This window comes from Schistocerca americana, chromosome 2 (assembly GCF_021461395.2).
Source record: "Schistocerca americana isolate TAMUIC-IGC-003095 chromosome 2, iqSchAmer2.1, whole genome shotgun sequence".
Classification (NCBI taxonomy): domain Eukaryota; kingdom Metazoa; phylum Arthropoda; class Insecta; order Orthoptera; family Acrididae; genus Schistocerca; species Schistocerca americana.
This window is the reverse complement of record NC_060120.1, coordinates 446539315-446559937: the sequence shown is the minus strand read 5'-3', so window position 1 is coordinate 446559937 and position 20623 is coordinate 446539315. Positions and strand designations below refer to the sequence as shown.

Genomic DNA, 20623 nt, shown 5'->3' with positions numbered 1-20623 from the left:
AATCATACAGAACTAAAAACATTTCAATACAATGCTCAATTTTAACACCCACAACCTCGTTCAAACAACAGGGTGTATAAGAGGAAGAAAATCTTGAATTTTTCCAGATATCCTGGTTAAAAATACACTATAGCCCTAGTGAACGTACTTTTTTCTGTGTTAAGTGACAATATACCCCCGTTGGAGCTATAAAACACACAAAAATTTTGAATTGTGAGAATTTTATACATTGCATTTAAATGCCCTACTTTCAGGGGGGGGGGGGGGGGGGGGGGGGGAGAATTGCATTTTGGAAAGATCTTAAACGGGCAGCAACATTTACACTACATATTTTCGAGTTATGAAAGTATAAATGTGAATTACATCAAATACATTATGGTAGCTTCCGAAACACTGAAATTTAGACTGCGCTGCACGATTTGGTTTTGTCAGTGTCATAGGTCATGTCACCACGACAGCAGATATTCAGAGCATACATCACATTATTTAGTCAGCTGATTGAAAAATCAATGAATGGTAAAATACATACAGAACAGCTACACTAAGAGCCAAAATTTCACAAATATTGGTTGTCAAAAATTTTTTGCTGTGCTTTCCTACAGTTTGCTTATGCAAGATCGTAAGAGCACAGCTTAAATTACATCAGCTGAAAATTTCTGACGAGCACACTTATAAATTTCACTGTTGCGCACAGAAAATTTCATGGGTTACCTGGCTGAGTAAATTCCATCAAGCACTTCGACTTTTCCGTAGAAATGCAAATTATGTGTGAAATTGCTCAAGAACTCACCTTGCACTTTTTAAGGATAATTATACTTTGTCATCGTTACTCCACAAGTTGTAATCTATAGAAGAATTGAAATAAGAGAAACTAACCTTTAAGCTTGAATTTTTCCAGCACATGTTACCCTTTAAGATATATCAAACATAAATGAGTTGGTTAAAATTTTAAATAATGGCATAAATGGCTGGTCTCTGGGCCTGAAACTTTTATAAGTGGCTGCTTCTCAAAGTGTTTAGTTTTGTATGAGAGTCAAACACGCCATGATTTAAGAAATCCACTGCACATTCTCACACATAACAATTCATCTTGCATAAAAGGAACTGTACTTTGAAAGTAATGCTTTACAAACCACAATTTGCAATATTTTCCTGTGACCTGTTAGAAATGTATAAAGCTGTGATGTTACGCTCATGGAAACTTTGTTGTTATGAAGCATTCAGGACGTATATGGGGACAAGGGAAAAATCCCCAGTTTCCCACTGAAAATACACTTTTTCAAGTTGAGTAATGGTATACTTCCCCTCAGGACCATAAAACATATCAATCCTTGAAATGGTTAAGGTTTAATACACCTGTGTGAAACTTTCTGTCATGTTAGAAAATGAGCGACGAAGAGAGGCAGGCAGGCACGGAGAAAAAAAGTGGGGGGGGGGGGGGGGGGGTTGGAAAGATCTCTGATCTGCAGCAACATGTACACTGCATATTTTCGTGTTGCAAAAGTATGAATTCGAATTTCACCAAACACAGCACGTTAATTTCCGAAGCACTGAAATTGACATTGCGATGTGCTGTTTTAGGCCAATCGTAGTTCACGTGATCTCACCAGCCGATGTCAGCAGGTATTCACAGCTTAAGACATGGATGTAGTCAGCGAATGGCAACATCACTTAAGTAGCGCGAACACAGAAATAGGAAAAGTTAATGGTTTAAATTAATATACTTAGAGTAGCTACAAGAAAAGCTAAGCTTTCACATATAATATAGATCTTTTTTGCATGTGTTACACTTTATGATACATTACGTAAATGTGCCAGTAACATTTTAAGTAATGAATAAATGTCTCTTCTGGGCACAAAATTCTTCAAAGTTGCTGTTCCTCACAATGATAGGTTTTAAATGAGTCAAACACTGTGATTTAAGAAATTCATCCAGTAATCTCACACATAACATAATTCATCCTACATAACAGGAAATTTACTTTGAAATTAACACTTTCAAACCACCACTTGTAACACACTACGTAATCAAAAGTATCTGGACATTCCCAAACCCATACTTTTTCACATTAGGTGCATTGAACTGCCGCCTACTGTCCGGTACTCCATATCAGCGACCTCAGTACTCATTAGACATCGTGAGAGCAGAATAGGGTGCTCTGAGGAACTCGCAGACTTCGAACGTGGTCAGGTGATTGGGTGTCACTTGGGTCATAACATCTGTACACGAGATTTCAACACTCCCTGAACATCCCTAGGTCCACTGTTTCTGATGGGATAGTGAAGTGGAAAAGTGAAGGGACACTTACAGCACAAAAGCATACACGCCAAGCTCATGTGTTGACCTACTGTTGAAGAGGGTCTTAATGTGTAACTGGCAGACATGTATCCAGACCATTACACAGGAATTCCAAACTGCATCAGGATCCACTGCAAGTACTATGACAGTTATGTGGGATGTGAGAAAACTGATGTCATGGTCGAGTGGCTGCTCCTAAGCCACACATCACACCGGTAAATGTCAAACAACACCTCGTTTGGTGTAATGAGTGTAAACATTGGATGATGGAACAGGGGAAAAAATGTTTTGTGGAGTGACGAATCGCGGTACTCAATGTGGCAATCCAATGGCAGGGTGTGGGTATGGCAAATGCCCGGGGAGTGTCATCTGCCAGCCTGTGTAATGTCGACAGTAAAATTCGGAGGCAGTGGTGTTATGAAGTGGGCGTGTTTTTCATGGAGGGGGCTTGCACCGCTTGTTTTGCGTGGCACTATCACAGCACAGGCCTACATTGACGTTTTAAGCATATTCTTGCTTCTTACTGTTTAAGGGCAATTTAGGGATGGTGATTGCATCTTCCAACATGACTGAGCACCTATTCATAATATACAGCCTGAGGCGGAGTGGTTACACGACAAATAACATCCCTGTAATAGACTGGCCTGCACGGAGTCCTGACCCGAGTCCTATATAACACCTTTGGGATGTTTTGGAACACTGACTTCATGCCAGGCCTCACCGACCGACATCGATACCTCTTCTAAGGGCAGTATTCCGTGAAGAATTGGATGCAATTCCCCAAGAAACCTCCCAGCACCTGATTGAACGTATGCCTGCAAGAGTGGAAGCTGCCATCAAGGCTAAGAATGGGCCAACACCATATTGAATTCCAGCATTACCGATGGAGGGCGCCACGAACTTTTGAGTCACTTTCAGCCAGGTGCCCAGATACTTTTTATCACATAGTGTATTTTCCTGTGATCTGTTAGAAATAGATTTGATTCACCAGCTCCCAAAGAGTGTTAGGAAACAGGCATTACTGCACATGTGCAGCTATGATGATGTAAGAAGCCCATATGTTCGTACGTACAAAGCATTAACTTACATTACATCAAAGGACACAGGACATCTGAGGCTACTCCAAGAGCATCGGAATTTTGTAAACCACACTAAAATGCATAATTCGGCTTTAAGTACACATTCATATGTCCAAATTCTAACTGAAATAGGCTCCAACCTGGTATTAAGCTTTTCAGTATGGTTTTGGGGATGTAATTTTTCTTTGAGTATCAGTTTCGTATTATCTCATGTTAGATTTTTATTATGGCATAATGTCTTAGGTGCCTCAAGATGAAAGCGTTCCTTTTAAATTTAGCAGACAGTTGAAACTAGCCAACAGCGTGGACTGAGAACACTGTTTCAAACAAACTGACTGCCTCTACGGAAAAGATTAATAAAAGTCAAATTTCTTTAGCCTTCCGTAATTATGTGAATCTCTCTTAATTCACTTGATAGTCCCCGGACACAGAAATCGGTTTTGTTTTCATTTGATGTGAGAGCTTGAAACAAAAAGAGGAATAACAATCACACTTCAAAAAGTAGCCAGAAGCGGAAGAAGGTACTGCTCTTAGGCGATTCAACTGAGCATGTGCATGAGCCTGCTGGAAGTCCACAAATGAACCTAGTGCAAACAATTGTGATGTCACACTCATCTGAAACAGTCTGTTGGTATGAAGTATTGCATAGTCTTCATCCGAAGGCGTTCGACACATTTTGCTGTTGGCAGATGCTTGTGTGTGCACTGTGTTTTGTTATTGTACATGATCACATTTCCTTTGCAACTTAAGTTATTTTAGTTTTTCCTCTCTCACTATTTATTACTGTGGCAGTAGTGGGAAACAGTAACAGTCTGTTGAGTATCAATTCTTACTAGTCAAAATTACAAAAAATTTAACTGAAAACTGAACCAATGGAATCGCCAGGAATTCTAAAAATTCCCCGGTTCTACCTGGATAAAAGAAATTCCCGCATTTTTCCTGGAGCATATATGCATCACCCAAGCATTAAAGGGATGTGCGGATTGTGTATTTTGACACTATACTGTAGCAAACTGATCAATTTTTGTGACATACTGCAATGCCATTGCTAAGGCCCTGTTGGGACGTAGCCTCATTTTCGTGGGCTTTTATAATTCAGTAATTACTGTTATGTTGTCAGTTTACAATGGTGTGCAACTTTCTCAATGCAACTGTGACATTTAATAATTCAATAAAAATGATTTTGTTGGCTGACAAAAGGCCAACTGAGAAAGCACAATGACTTTTACTACTTTAAAATTGTGGAGTTATTGAAGGCAAGGGTGGTTCAAATCCAAGTGTGGTAATCCTGATTTAAGTTTATTTCCTTAAATGAACACTGGGATGACTCTTGAGAAGGAACATACCGATTTCCCTTATCATCCTAACTCTGTCTCCAATGGGATTTTATAATCAACAGGTCTTTTACAAGTACATATGCATGCACAAAAGCACATGCTTCAGACCCATACCAGTAAACTGCCCACAAGAATTTTATGGTGGCACTGTCCTCCAATTTATCCATGCGAACAGAATACTTAACTATTTTAAAACAGTTGTACAAATCAAACAATACCAGATCAATACCTGATTTTTACAATATGTAACACTGAGAAAATTTTAATGGCATTGACACTATTGCTGCATGGTGGTGAATTTTTTTCTTGCCCTTTTATGTCTGTTCATAAACAGAGAACTAACATGCAATATAAGTGCCAGCAAAATCACTAGCCCTTTGGGTAACAATCTTCATTCCTATTGGTCCATTATGTTTGAGTTCATAACCTGTTTTTATTAACATCAGATAGACATTCATTAGAGTGACATATCAAAAATACAAAGTTATTTTTTAAAATGTGTGTTTTACATTCTTTTTCTCACCTCCAAGTTCATTTATTATTTGTGGGCTCTTAACAAAAGAGCCAAAAAATAAATTACAAATTTGCTGACTTACATCAATATCATAGAAGTAGTCCTTTGTTTTGCTGGCCTTTTCATAGTCAGCACGAAGTGCCAGATCATGTATTTTTGGGCATTCTCCCAGATCCATCCGCTGAAAGTTAACACACAAAAAAATAAGCAGCTGTAGTTATTACTGCATTAACAGCGAATATTTTCAATGTTAGCAATATTTTGTAATATTTAGGGGCTCCAAAACGAAGTTTAGTAAACATTTTACAGAAAGTTTTCAAGGGATTACTTTGCTTGAGTCAGAAAAGCCCAGTTGTTACTCTGCTGGCAAATACCTTTACATTACGTATTTCGCAACTGTTTGTTTATAATAAAGAAAACATTAACACAGCATGAAAGACACGAATTTTAAAAATATGGCTATGAAAAATGAAATTAGTCATGCCTTGTGTTTCACAATGTAACCACATATTTACTGCACTTGTGACCTGCACAGTACTCAATTCACCGCACTCAACAAAATTTGTTGTTACGCATTATCATTATACCATGAATGTTGAAAGTGACCTGTATAGTTCAGTAAGAATATGATCATTCCGCTAAACAAATAGCAGGATAATTTTAAAAAGCCTATAACAGGAAAAGTCTTTAACAATGAACAGGCAGTGATTTTCCCTACACTCCAACTGAAGAGTTATTAACATCATAGATTTCTCTCATGCCACCTTTTCCACATGACAAACTTTCACTCTGAGAATACTTGATAATGTGCTCAAAAATCTGCAAACTTTTTTTTTAATCATGAGTGTCAAATATTAAAGTAAGATTCTTGATGATCAAATACAGAGCATTCTTTTAATATCTATAAAAAAAAAAAACTTGTTATTGAAACTTTCCCTTTTCTAGAAAGGAACATATCCCTTTTCCTCACTAATAATTACAATAACTACTATTTTGAAATGAGTTTGGGCAAACTGCAAGTTTTCATGGTGTTCACATTCCATGTTTAATGACTGCAGAGCTCCACATATAACTCAATATTTCTGTTTAAAAGGTGCAGAATGGCAAAGACAAAACACCTCTAATCGATGTATGCCTGATAAAACCCTACGGCATTCAAATCAATCTGTTCCTTATTGAGCAAACAAAGGAATGACAAAAATCCTAAATGAGCAAACAGATCTTGACACTAACTAGCATGACACTCCAGCTAAAAATTGATTTCACAATGTTTAACATAATCAACAATTGGAAAATAATAATTCACTAGAGTTTTCACATCTGCAAGACCCATTTGGACTGCTTACAAACCACCTGTAGCACAACCATTTTAACCCCCACTTGGCAGACTTTGATAGAAAAAAATCTCTTCTTGTTGATTAGGAACCTGCCTGTTCCATCACATAGAAAATACAGCTTTTTAAATGTGAATGTTAGAGAAAATTTATGAGCCCAAAAACAAGAAGGAACTTCACTGAAGTAGGATAATGATTCACAATAAAACTGCTACACAATAATGCAGTGAAGTGACATGACATGCAGGCACAGATAAGTTAGTTTTTCAGTGCTGATTAGCCAAGGAAATTTACTACTTTAAAGGAGATTACTTAAACTATGTATGGACATCACCGCACATTTTCTTGCAAACACATTAAACATTACATTTTTACAGTGTGGCAACCCCTCCTAAACTGTACAAAATGGATGATTGATTTCACAGTTATTACTCAGTTGCACGAGTTAACTGTAACTACCGAGTGTAGTTCTATATAAGCTGCAGAACTTTTCATTGATTTTCTATTTAATACATGTGAATGAAACAAGGTAACTTTACTTCATTTAATCAAGAAATGTGATAAAAATCACTCAAAGTGAGAGAGTGGCGCAGAGGGGGGGAGGGGGGGGGGGAGGGAGAGAGAGAGAGAGAGAGAGAGAGAGAGAGAGAGAGAGAGAGAGAGAGAGAGAAAGAGAGAGAGAGAGAGAGATAATATGCACTGTTCTTTGATATTACAACAAAGATTCAGGGCAACAGCAAAGTAAACCCCCATTCAAAAACCTTCTGTAAATTAATATTTAATACTAGCCGCAGCCTTGGCCAACAGATCACAGAATGTAAAAGAAAACAACTGTCCTATGATATTTAATTTGTAATATTCTGATTCACACCACATGAATTCCAAAATTTACTAAGGAACTTTATCGTTTAGTAAAAATTAAGTATCTTCTATCTCCATAGAGTAGTTAATCAGTATTTAGATGCATCTTTCTGCAGTTGCTACTGCATTCCACCTTTTTTTTAAAGCATATTCAGACAAGCAGAAGGAAGAAAGCAAAATTATAAAACAAAAGAGTGAACCACAAAAAATTTCAAACTAGCCTTATCAAACAGTATCAGTATTAAGGAATAATGTTTTTTAGCTTATCCTTAAGGACCACTAGTTCTTGCAGGAAGTGTCCCACCAAATCTCAAAGAGCACGTAATTAGGTACTCACTCATCAAATTAAGCAGTGTGAGCTGCTCAAAACATTTACTTCAACATAAAGTTTAAAACATCATTAATTCCAATTAACACTGCAGTGATAAGGGATCACTCAATATCTTCTGAGGTAGAATCATCTCACTATAGATGTGGTGACCTGAGAAGAGTTAATTCATTTTAGCATTCACTCTATCTTTTATCATTTCAATTAAGTTTGAAGGGCAGTGTATCAAATTTCATCACTACTCTCCCCCTATCACTACAGTGAACGAAAATCACAAATGAGAAAATAAGTTATAGGAAACAGCTATTTAAGCACAGAGAAAGCTGTATGAATAGTTTTTGCATAAAAGGCTATTGTTTCAAATGGTATTTTTGTAAGTCTGCACTTGCCAAGAATGATGTGCGCAGTAATGCTAACAATGTTTCACAAATATCTCTTCACTCAGCCAATAATGAAGTCTACAGGATGGATGAAAATATGTATTACAAATAAAAATTAAGGCCAATGTAAACTCAAAATTAGCAACAATGTGACAGTATTAATAACAAAATGCAAATATTTGCGCAACAGTTTGCAGTACAGAAGTGGAAAGTTTTATGAATCATCTGATGCAGTGAAATAAATGGTAACCAAACACTAGAACAGTAAGTGCATCTGCATGACTTAAGTTGTGGATTATTAGGGGAGTGATACTCTGAAAGAATATTTAAACAGTGTGATTATAAAGTTTGTTTTAAAAGAGAAATGCGGTTACCTGACATTTAGAACTAACATAGCACCAAACAACAATAAGAGCAACAGTTATCTCTGTAAAGCCCATGTCACACTGAGTAAGATCTGTTCAAAGTTTACTTTTTGGCTAGTGCGATGGCTTCCAAGCAGGCACCCTTGGCTGTTAGCCTGCAGGGAGCTCCAGAAGTTTCAGGTAATAGCTTCACTGCTGCAATCTTTAATATTCTCCGACTTATACCTATCCTGTCCAAGCCAATGTACTGTGTCGCATCACAACCTGCCAGTCATGTCCCCTATGCAAGCATCACCACACTAACGAGACACTAGGGGAAACTTGCCCTAAAAGTGCCCCTTAATTGATGCACAAGGCTCCATAGAAGTAAAGAAAGCATTATTGCTGTAATGGATATTATTGCTGTAATGGTTGCATATAGGGAAGAGTCTTTCTTATATGTGGGAATAAAAGGACCTGAATTCTGCCATCAAACAACTTGCCACAGACCTTGAACTGAATGGAAGGTCCTGGTAGATGGGTGTGTGAACCACCACCTGCTGCCTTCTATTGTCAGGCAAATTTATGGTGTAACTTGTTTAGTGTGGGCTACAGCTGAAATTATGAGGTAACCCCCACACCCAACCACCACTGGGAACTTTAAAAGACATTCACAAGATACTACCAGATAAAACATATACCCTGTCAAAAGTTTTTTGTATCAGTTCCAGGACCCAAAAAAAATGTAACCACCACATTAAACTAAATCCTGTTTTCTCATCACAGCAAATAAAGAATTATTACATTCAACTGCATTTGTCTGTGAGAATGCAATCTACAGACATTTCATTTACAGTGAAATAAATCTGCCATCCACATGATTAAATTTTAAACTGATCACTGTACTCTGTACACAGCTATTTTGTGCAAATACAAGTATATACATACATAATTTTACCACAGAAGTGGATGGGGAAAAAATAATCTGCCCTCAGTCTAACAATCAAAAATCCACAAAACATTCAACTATAAACTTCTGAACTGCAAATTTACCCACCCAGAAGAATGTGCAAGTTAATGGAATTCCTTTCAATTCTTCCAGTTCTTAACTTTGATTTTTTGATGAACTATTTTACTGTTATACAAAAGACAAGTACATTTCCATATACTTCCAGCTAAAACTTGACTAATTTCTTTCCTACAGAATCCATTGACAAAGATCATACCTGCACTTGGAAAGCTGTTTTATATTCCTATAACCAGAAAGAACTACATAAGTCTATGTTATTCCTATTTTGCAAACTGAATTATGTTTTAGAAAATTGAATAAACAAGCTATTTTGAACAGTACACTATTATACAGTGCTCATACTAGGAAGGGAATGGTTGGACCAATCATGTTAAAATCCCCTGGGATTTTTTTTTTAACACACTTGTGTCGCATCACTTAAAATCCACCTAACAAATTTCAGCTGCTACTACACAATGGTAGTTATATGGGAGGAACACACACTAAAGAGGAATTTCACATCAAGGTTTTGTTAAAAGCTGAGCATAATACTCATTTTTTGTACCTATTAACTTGTAAATAATCGGAAAGACATCATTCTGACAACAATCGTGCTTCAAAAATTATTCTATACCATCCAATCTCACCACAGGTCAAGGGAACCCCTCTCCTTTTGCTAACTGCTAAGATGGCATACAACATCTGCCAACTGAATCCACTAACAGCAATTACACATGAAGACTCATGCAAACTAGTTAAAAATTTCAAATGGATGTTTTAACAGTGCAGACGTGGATAGCAACGATAGAGCACTAGAAGACATGCTATGGATTCATCACTGTGAAGAGACTTACACTCCTGCAGAATCCACAATTGATAATGCTGTATTTAGTTGTTAACTGTTTGCTGAAGACAAGAAAAAATTTCTTTGTCTAACAAAGAAGCAGTTGTACATTGGGTGAATACAGGTGGTAATGAACATCAGCAAGTTTACTGCTGGGGGGAGGGGGTGGGGGTGGGAGGCAATATGAGGTGTCTAATTGGGAGGGGGGGGGGGGATTTGCATGTACACCACTGACTGGTCACATTCACATAGTTATAACACCAGTGACCAATCTGAATGATTCACTGTTACCTGTGTGTACCAACTGGAAATTTTGGATCACACATGGAAACAAATCAGTTGCAGTCAGACTAGTCAAAATTTGGAAAAATGGTGAAGGAGATTTTTCCAAGTGTCACACTTATTCTGTTTTGAAGAAGATGGCCTTAGTCCCTTTCAGGTCATAAGAATTCAAGCATTATATTGATTTCACAAAAACAAATAATTCTGATCCAACCTTGAGACTAATTGTTAGGCCAAGAATTTTTCAGGCACAGGAAGACATTTAACACAGAAAATTATTATGGATAGATCAATTAAGCTTTTAGTCCACCACCATGACGAACATACTGAAGTTACAATCACTAATATACTACGTCTTCCCCTCCTTAGGTTTCTAAGTCCAACTGAATGCATGCAATACTTGTCAGAATATGCTGATGATAGTCTTGACTCCTTCCTAACTACAGTTCAATCTTTTTCAGAAACAGAGCTGTCAAATGTCATAATATAATGTTTGGAGCCTTTTATCAATACATGGTTTTGCAATGTTTACAAATAAATTCTAAAATTTTGAAATGCTATTTATGTATACTCAACTCAAAGATTATCCTGCATAATATACATGTGTAATTGGCTTTCAATTAGAGATTCAATAATTGAATCACAAATGAGTGGTAACAGTGACTAGAGAAAGCTGTATTGCACAGGACAAGAATTCTAGGTTTTACACTAAGCAGTTTTCAGTATAGAATCCATTCAAAAATGTCTTACTTCATAATTATTTTTGAATAACTTACAGTTCATGTTGACAGTTGAAATTTTGCTTATGGTATTTTTACAAAATAGACAGTGAAACAAACTAAAGGTTTTGATGAATTAATTCTAATCATATCTTTGTAAGTGGACAATGTGGCATTCCTGTCCTCCTAGGCCTTTGACTCATACTGAGTAGTTATCTTTCATTAATAGCTACATCACATCTTAGAACTCACTCTCAAACCCATAAAAGTCATTGTGCTTCAATTTAATTTTTTGCCCTGTTTAACTCTTTGTTACATGTTTCATTTATGTGTATCTTCAGAACATAGATGAGTATGAAAGATCATTTTCATTCTTTTACTAGGTTTTAGTTTTACTGAAATTTAAGTACCTTTACCACAACTTCAACTTCAGTTTACTTTTTGCATTGTGTCCATTAATGGAAACTCTGAAAACTGCAAAATAACTTCTCATTACAACTTTTTTATTTTGTCAGCTCCATTTAAGTTCTCAATTCTTATGAAATATTATCGAAGTATTACTATTAGCCCTGTAAAATGAGACTTAAAATAGGGAGTTTGTTAACTTTAGTAACCTCTGAATGGCATCGTGGTTGCAAATCAGTGCTGGCAATTATTTCTAATAGTAATAGTAGTAGTAGTAGTAGTAGTAGTAGTAGCAGAAACAAAACTGACATGGGCACTTGGGAAGGAGAGGCACACAGCAATCTGTTGCTAACCGGTTAGTTCTTATTACTCTTGCACGTCTAGATTTTGGCTTTACAGCTCAATTTCCTTCTGCATATACACCAGTAAGATCATGTGGTGATGTGTACTGCTGCAAGTTTGTTGAATTTTAACTAAACTGAAGATTGCTATTTATAGCCAGAATCTACATTTTCAAGAGCAATAAAAACTGGGATTGCAACTGACTGCTGTGTGCCTCTCCTTCCTTGTAGTCTACAATCACAATGCACAAAAGTTCCTTATGGAATCAAAGGTGGTTAATGGACACTTTGTTCATAGTCATTATCAGAAATGTTTGCCAGCATTAATCTTAATGATAATTTCTATCTACAACAAGTTTACCATTTAGTGGCTGCTTTAAGTTTACAATTACTGTCACTTTATTATCACAAGATCCATTACAATGACGTAACAGTCTCAAATTGCTAAGGTGTATTACCAATGAATGCCTGCCTTTCACTTCAGTAATGGCCTATTTGCAGGTAAAGATTATTGTAGCCATGTTATGCAATGTTTGCTTCAAAATTTTTGTTTTCACACTTTCTTCCACTTGTATTTACCATAGTTCAAATTCTATGATCGGTTGACCAAGGTTACAAAATTGGTACATTTAAGACTTAAGTTAAAATAGAGAAATAGTCACACACCTATATAGAGCCCACATACAGACAAAAATATATATGTTGCCAGCCCTCGGTAAATTATGCAACTTACAGACTGTCACAAATATCTTCAAACTTGAATGGTGTCGCCGTATGATGTAATGGTGACAAAATTCCTCTAAACTATCCACATGGTGTGTCAAATTATATTTTATCTTCCTAAAGGGTGAAAGAGACCAGTTGAAAAAAATATGTGAGTTGCAATTTGACTTGATAAATAAGTAAATCTATGATCGAAATACAACTCTTTAAGCTATGGCGTTAAAAGATGAAACAGATTATACACCTTCAGTCAGCAAAGGTTAATGGGCCGAAGGTGACTTAGTAGTAATTTTGTCTAAGATAGGTACATCACCAGTGCAAGGTGAAGCCTGACAGTCTTCAGGATACTTCCACCTGCAAGTTAAATGGGCATACTCACAAGGTAATAGGAAAACGTCCCTCAGCACTCGATTCAACGCATATTTCAACTACAGAGCCATGCAGAACAACTTCTCTACTTACAAAAATGGAGATTTTGTTCCTTCCTCAGGATATTTTACATTCCGATCTATTTTGATGAGGAAAAATCTTTCTGCCTAGAACCCAGATATTTTTCCCACAATTTTAATAAGCTATAACAATACTTAAGGACACTTTACTGGAATCCAATAATATTTGAATGGCTGATGTCTTCAGCTTTCATGTGGCAATACTTACCATTTTGAAGTGCCGTCAAAGTCACAGATATACTAGTTCTTATAGTAACATCTTAAATGTGAAACAATGAAAAAGAATTTTTGAATTTGCATTTGTATCTTTCAATTATTTAATTCTTGTACTTACATAATGTAATAAACCCCAAATTCACCCTGTCTTATCCACAACAATATGCCGTGATATTCTGGAAAGAACTATTGTATGAGGCATTAATGAGCTTAATTGTAATAAAGATTGATACCATAAACTGACAATAATACAGCACCAAACCAAAAATTGTGATAAGCCACTGGAGGCCTTATGAATGAAATTTAACTAGAAAAAGGTTTACACAGAAAGGTTTTCCAGGAGTACAATTTTGAAAAATTATACAAAAATCAACATGAAACACAGATTTGTCTCAATTTTGTGACTTCGTAATACGAAGTTACTTTACAATTGTAAACAATATTTAACAATTCAATATATTAAATCTTCAGATTGCTTCACAGCACATATAAAATGTACATACCGTAGATGATAGAATCTCATGTGGACAGCAGCTGAGCAGGAAGCTTTTGCACACCTTGGGGTCTGAAAACTTCACTTGGAACCTGTTGTTTTCCCCTAAAAATCCGTTATCATTTTGTTAAATTAATGATATTTGTGTAAAACTATGAATGCTCAATGGAATGTGGAAAAACCTACACAATTAGGTACAAAAATACTATTTGAAATATGCATATCTTCCAAAAAAGAAGTGTATCTATTTTACACAATTTAGAGCCATGTGATTTTTGTGAACTCTAACAGACATATTTGAAGAAAGTGCTTAACTGTATTAATTTGTTTTTAACAGTAAACAATTCTACAACTGCAAAAACACTTCACAGAACTACAATATCTATGAACATATCAAGCTATTAATAGCAATGTTTAGACTCTTCTATTAAGTAGCAGTTATGATGACACTGTTTTGAAATAAAAAAGAAATATCACAGATTAATACACACGTGTGCTGCTCTCAGCTGCCCTTTACTCTCAATACTTGTATTAAGCGCGGAAGCCCCCCTAGAATGAAATCAGGGATGAGGCTTTAGATCCCACATATTAATTTCAGAATAAATGTTATTATACAAAATTTAACACTAAACTAAGCTTCTTTATAATACTAGCTTTTATTTTAATATTAATTTCTTCTCAAAATTGTCATTTTGTCCAAAATCTGTTACAATTAGTGAGAATTTCCAAAGTTTCTGCTACATTAAGGCAATGGTTTATATGCACTCATTAAAAGAATGGAGGTAAGAAAGGAAAGATGTAAAGAAGATCATCTCATTAAAATGAGAACAGTTTCACACCAAACTGAAAATGTCCACTCAGTGCCAACTTGTAGAAATAGATTCTTATATCACTCATGACTGATGTGTTATATATAAATCTGGCACTAAATCCAAAAGTGTGTTATCTTTTGTCATATTTAATTTTAAAATCAATTACACTAAGTAATTCTGACTGTCATCATCTGTCCACAATTGCCATTCAAATGAGGTAATTCCCTCTCAGGTGCCAATTTCAGAATTACTCAACACACAGATAGTACTAAATTGTTTCAATGAAGCTGCCTATACATAGTTCTTACAATTCTTAGTCCACATTCAAAGGATTCTTATATAAAAGAAAATGTTACATATGCAAAGAGTTTCTTTTACCAAAGCATAGAATTAAAGATATGAAAGAGGGGAGAAGAGCAGATTTACGTGGGCACAAAACAGAGACAGCACCATATATACCAGGGTCAAAGACAAAACTATCATAGCATGAAAGCAAAATGTGCCATCACCACAGAATAGTAGCCAATCCTTCAATTGAGGATATTCCACTATCATGCAAGATTACTAGCTTGTGTGTAGGGGGAAAAAAGCAGCCTTCACAATGAGAACTTTTTTGTAGTAACTGAAGCTGTTGCTAACAGGTGTGATTGTTACCAAATTATTCATCTAATGACTTGTGGTTGCAAAATACTGACATAAATTGTCTAAAGAAGAATGGTAAAACTGTTGGAAGTTGACCTCTGGTAAGCTCAGTTTGAGTTCTGGAGAAACGTAGAAATGTGAGGTAATACCAACCCTGCAACTTATCTTGAGTGGTAGGTTACAGAAAAGCAAATCCATACTTCTAGCATTTGTAGAATTAGAGAAAGGTTTTGACAATACACACTGAAATTCTGAAGGTAGCAAGGGTACTATACACGCAGTAAAGATGTTACGAGCTGAAGCGCACGACAGGGAAGCAATGATGGAGAAAGGAGTGAGACAGGATTCTAGCCTATCTACAATGTCATTCCATCTGTACAGTGATCAAGCAGTAATGGAAAACAAAGAAAAAATTGGAGGAGGGATCAAAGTTCAGGGAGAAGAAATAAAACTTTGCTGTTTGCCGGTGACACAGTCATTATGTTGGAGACAATGAAGCACTTGGAAAAGCAGTTGGACAGAATGGACAATGTCTAAAAAAGAATATAAAAGATGAACAATAAAAACATGGGCAATAGAATGTAGTTGAATTAAATTAGGCAGTGCAAAGGGAATTAGATTAGGAAATAAGATACTAAAAGTATTATATGATTATCGCTATTTGGACCATACAATAACTGATTATGGCTGAAGTGGAGAGGATACAAAATGTAGACTGGCAATGTCAAGGAAAGATTTTCTAAAGAAAAACTCTTCACATATAAATTTTACACAGAACTGAAACACAGACAAAAAGCAACAAGAAAAGAATAGAAGACTCTATAATATGGTGCTATAGAAGAATGCTGAAAAGAAGATGGGCAGATAATGTAACCAATGAGGTACTGAACAGAACTGAATCAAACAATGGAAAATCCAGAATGGAATGTAACAATATTATGAGAAGGGAAGTTGCTACTCACTATATAGTGGATATGCTAAGTCGCAGATAGGCACAACAGAAAGATTTTCACACTTAAAGCTTCCGGCCAGTGGCCTTTGTCAACAATACACGCACGCGAGCTAGCTAGCTGGGAGAGGGGGGTAATGCAGCTCACACACGACTGCACCTTCAGGCAACTGAAACCACACTGTGAGCAGCAGCACCAGTGCACAATGGGAGTGGTGACTGGGTGGGAGAAAGGAGGAGGCTGAGGCATGGAGGGGAGGGATAGTATGGTGTGGTGGGTGGACAGAAGTACTGCAGGTTGGGTAGTGGGCAGAGAGGTGGTGAGGAGGGAGAGTTGCAGAAAAGGATAGAAATAAATAAAAAATTAAATTAAATAAATAAAAAACTGGGTGTGAAGATGGAATGACAGCTGTGTAGTGCTGGAATGGGAACAGGGAACAGACTGGACAGGCGAGGACAGTGACTAACTAAGGTTGAGGCCAGGAGGGTTACGTGAGCATAGGATGTGTTGCAGGGAAAGTTCCCACCTGCACAATTCAGAAAAGCTAGTGTTGGTGGGAAGGATCCAATGGCAAGGCTCTGAAGCAGTCACTGAAATGAAAGATATGTTTGGCAGCGTGTTCAGCAACAGAGTGGTCCACTTGTTTCTTGGCCACAGTTTGTCGGTGGCCATTCAAGTGGACAGACAGCTTGTTGGTTGTAATGCCTACACAGAATGCAGCACAGTGGTTGCAGCTTAGCTTATAGACTCCATGACTAGTTTCACAGATAGCCCTGCCTTTGATGAGATAGGTTCGATGAACCCTCTGCCAGGCACTTAAATGTGATTTGCAGAGTATCCATGTAGATGTTAGTGACCCGACTGGAGCAGGTGGTTGCGGGAGGATATATGGGGCAGGTCTTGCATTTATGTCATTACAGGGGTATGAGCCATGAGGTAAGGGATTGAGAGCACGGGTTGTGTAAGGATGAATGAGTATATTGTGTAGGTTCGGTGGACGGTGGTATACCACTGTGGCAGGGGTGGGAAGGACAGTGGACAGCCAGATCCCATACCCACATACTGTTCCTGCATTGTTGCTTGGATCATGGAATCCCAAATGGCCTTATCAAATGACGCATCTCTGATTGCCACCCCTCCTTCAACAATGACCTCCACCTGTTCAAATTATGCCAATCCTTAGGCCTCACGAACAGTCATGCAAAACCATATCAACCAAGCCCATACCACCTTGCAGTACCTCCTCTCCATTCGCAAGATTCTCCTGCTATGCACTCCCAAATTCCTGGAACCCATAACACACACTGAAATTCTTGCACTGCAAGAACTTTAGCAACATGCACGATGCCACCACAGAAAGCTCTCCATCCTGCTCACTTCTTACTCCCACCTTTCACTGTCCATCACCTCCGGAACAACCTCCAAACGTCCCCACACCCTGTCATAGCTGACAAACCCTGTCTTTCAGAGCTACTACACTTACCCCCACCCTCCAAAACTCTCACTCCCACCACCACACAGAATCCAGAACCTAACCAGATCTGCAACATAGTCATGAACCTTTCCTACAGAAGCCGTAGCTCCACAGAAATATCTGTCCTTTCCAAAGGTCTCACCTTTTGCCCCACTCCCAAATTCGATTATGCAGGAATTGTGAAAGACCTTCTCTCCTTCCCCCGATCGCTACACTGGAAACACTTTTTCACCACAAACCCGACCAATCAGACTCAACCAAAGACCAATATTGAACGATACATAACTCAGTTCAGTCCTCTATCCAACCATGATCCACCCTAACTGCCTCCAAACCACCTACTGTTAACTTTCTAGAATTTCTTAACCTCAAACCTTGCCTCACAATCATTCCCAAATCCCTCAACATGCAAACCAACCTTACACCTGCAGAAAGAATCACAGTCAACCATATAAAACTTGATCCTGACCATACAATCATACCTGCAGACAAAGGCTCCACCACTGTTGATTTGAACTGCAAGGATTACCTGGTGGAAGAACTGTCAACTGTCAGATACTTCCACCTACAAACCTTGCCACAGTGACTCCATTCCAGTAATCCAGCAGGATCTCCAGTCACTACTCAAATCTTTACACCCATTCCAGAACCCCTCTCCAGAGTCCATCTCTCTGCTCACCCCTACCACTCCACGCACTACTACCTTCTACATGCTTCCTGAAGTCCATAAACCTAATCATCCTGAAGTCCAAAAACCTAATCAATCATCCAGGACATCACAGTGTGGCCGATTACTGTGCCCCCACCGAAAGAATCCCTGCTCTTTTAGATGAACACCTTCAACCTATAACCCGGGACGTACCCCTTCTATATAAAATATATCAACCATTTTCTCCACTGACCCAAAACAGTTTTTGTCCCCTTACCACGTAGTGCCCTGCTTATCACTATTGATGCCACCACCTTTTACACTAACATTCTTAATGCCCATGGCCTTACCGCTATTGAACACTATCTTTCCAGACGTCCTATGGATTTCAAACCAACAACCTCCTTCCTAGTCTCCATGACCAACTTTATCCTCACCCACAATTACTTCTCCTTTGAAGGCATTACCTACAAACAAATCTGGGGTACGGCTATGGGAACCCACATGGCAACATCCTAAACCAACCTACTCATGGGTCTTCTAGAGGAATCCTCCCTAAACACCCAGAATCCTAAACCCGTCACCTGGTTCAGATTCAATGGTGACATTTTTACTATCTGGATCGAAGGTGAGGAAACTATCCACATTCCTCCAGAACCTCAACAACTTCTCCCCCATTTGTTTCACCTGGTCCTACTGGACCCAACAAACCACCTTCCTATATGTTTACCACCTTGAATATGGCTACATCACGATCTCCATTCATATCAAATCTACTAACTAGCAGCAATATTTCCAATTCAACAGCTGCCACACATTCCATACCAAGAAGTCCCTTCCATACAGCCTAGCCACCCATGATTGTTGCATCTGCAGTGACGAGCATTCCCTCTTGAAATATACCAAGGATCACACTGAAGCCTTCACCGACTAATTATCCTCCCAACCTAGTACAAAAACATATCACCCATGCCTTATCTTTCCAGTCTCCCACCACCTGCCAAAGCCCCACTGTTCGGCCACAGAGCAGCACTCCCCTCTGAACTTCACACCACCCAGGAATGGAAGCAACTTAATTACATTCTCTGCCAGGGTTTTGATCACCTCTCGTCATGCACTGAAATGAGGAATGTCCTGTCTACTATCCTTCCCACCCCTCCCACAGTGCTATTCCACCGTCCACTGAACCTACACAATATATTCGTCCATCATTACACAACTACCACTCCCAATCCCTTACCTCATGCCTCGTACCCCTATAATAGATTTAGATGCAAGGCCTGTCTCCCACCACCACCACCACCACCACCACCACCACCATCAGTCCACTGACAAATATCACCTATTCCATAAAAGGCAGGGTTCCTGTGAAACCAGTCATGTGGTCAACAAGCTAAGCTGCAACCACTGTGCTGCATTGTATGTAGGCATGGCAACCAACAAACTGATTGTCCGCTTGAATGGCCATCGACAAACTGTGGCCAAGAAACAAGTGTAGTACCCTCTTGCTGAACACACTGCCAAACATGATACCCTTCATTTCAATGACTGCTCCACAGCCTGTGCCAACACCAGCTTTTCTGAAGTGCGCAGGTGGGAACTTTCCCTGGAATAAATCCTACGTTCCTGTAACTCTCCTGGCCTGAAACTTCTTTGGTCGCTGTCCTCACCCATTCCACACTACAAAGCCATCATTCCACTAACAGTATTTTTATTTATTCAATTTCATTTTTTAAGATTATTTCTCTCTATTTCTCTCCTTTTCCACAACTACCCCCATCCCACCTCTCCCCTGCCTACCACCCAACCTGCAGCGCTTCACTGTCCACCATGCCAACCATACTATCCCTCCCTGCCCCTGCTGCCCCCCCCCCCCCTCCCAGTCTCCTCCTTTTCCCAGCCAGTCACAACTACCATGCACTGGTGCTGCTGCTCGAAGTGTGACTGCAATTGCCTGAGAGTGAAGTCGTGTGTGTGAGTGAGTTGCATGTGCACGCGTCTATTGTTGACAAAGGCCATTGGCTGAAAGCTTTAAGTATGAAAATCTTTTTGTTGTGCCTATCTGTGACTCAGAATCTTCGCTATATGGTGAGCACTGAATATAATTGGGGAGGAAAGAAATTTGTGGCGTAATTTGAC

The 20623-nt window shown here is 38.3% G+C and overlaps 1 protein-coding gene across 3 annotated transcripts in view; it reads right to left on the bottom strand.

Annotated features, from left to right (window-relative positions):
• LOC124595336 (putative RNA-binding protein Luc7-like 2) overlaps positions 1-20623 on the bottom strand; it is a 45849-nt gene that overhangs the window by 18655 nt on the left and 6571 nt on the right. The window contains exons 2-4 of one of the 3 annotated variants that reach the window (XM_047134046.1): positions 14449-14506; positions 13968-14062; positions 5312-5410 (exon numbers count right to left, since the gene is read on the bottom strand). In XM_047134046.1, the coding sequence (XP_046990002.1) occupies positions 5312-5407 (96 nt within the window). In that variant the 5' untranslated portion in view covers positions 5408-5410; positions 13968-14062; positions 14449-14506. Of the gene's footprint in view, positions 1-5311; positions 5411-12809; positions 12859-13967; positions 14063-14448; positions 14507-20623 lie in introns of those variants that run through there. The other 2 variants (XM_047134045.1, XM_047134047.1) reach the window with 2 other exon arrangements.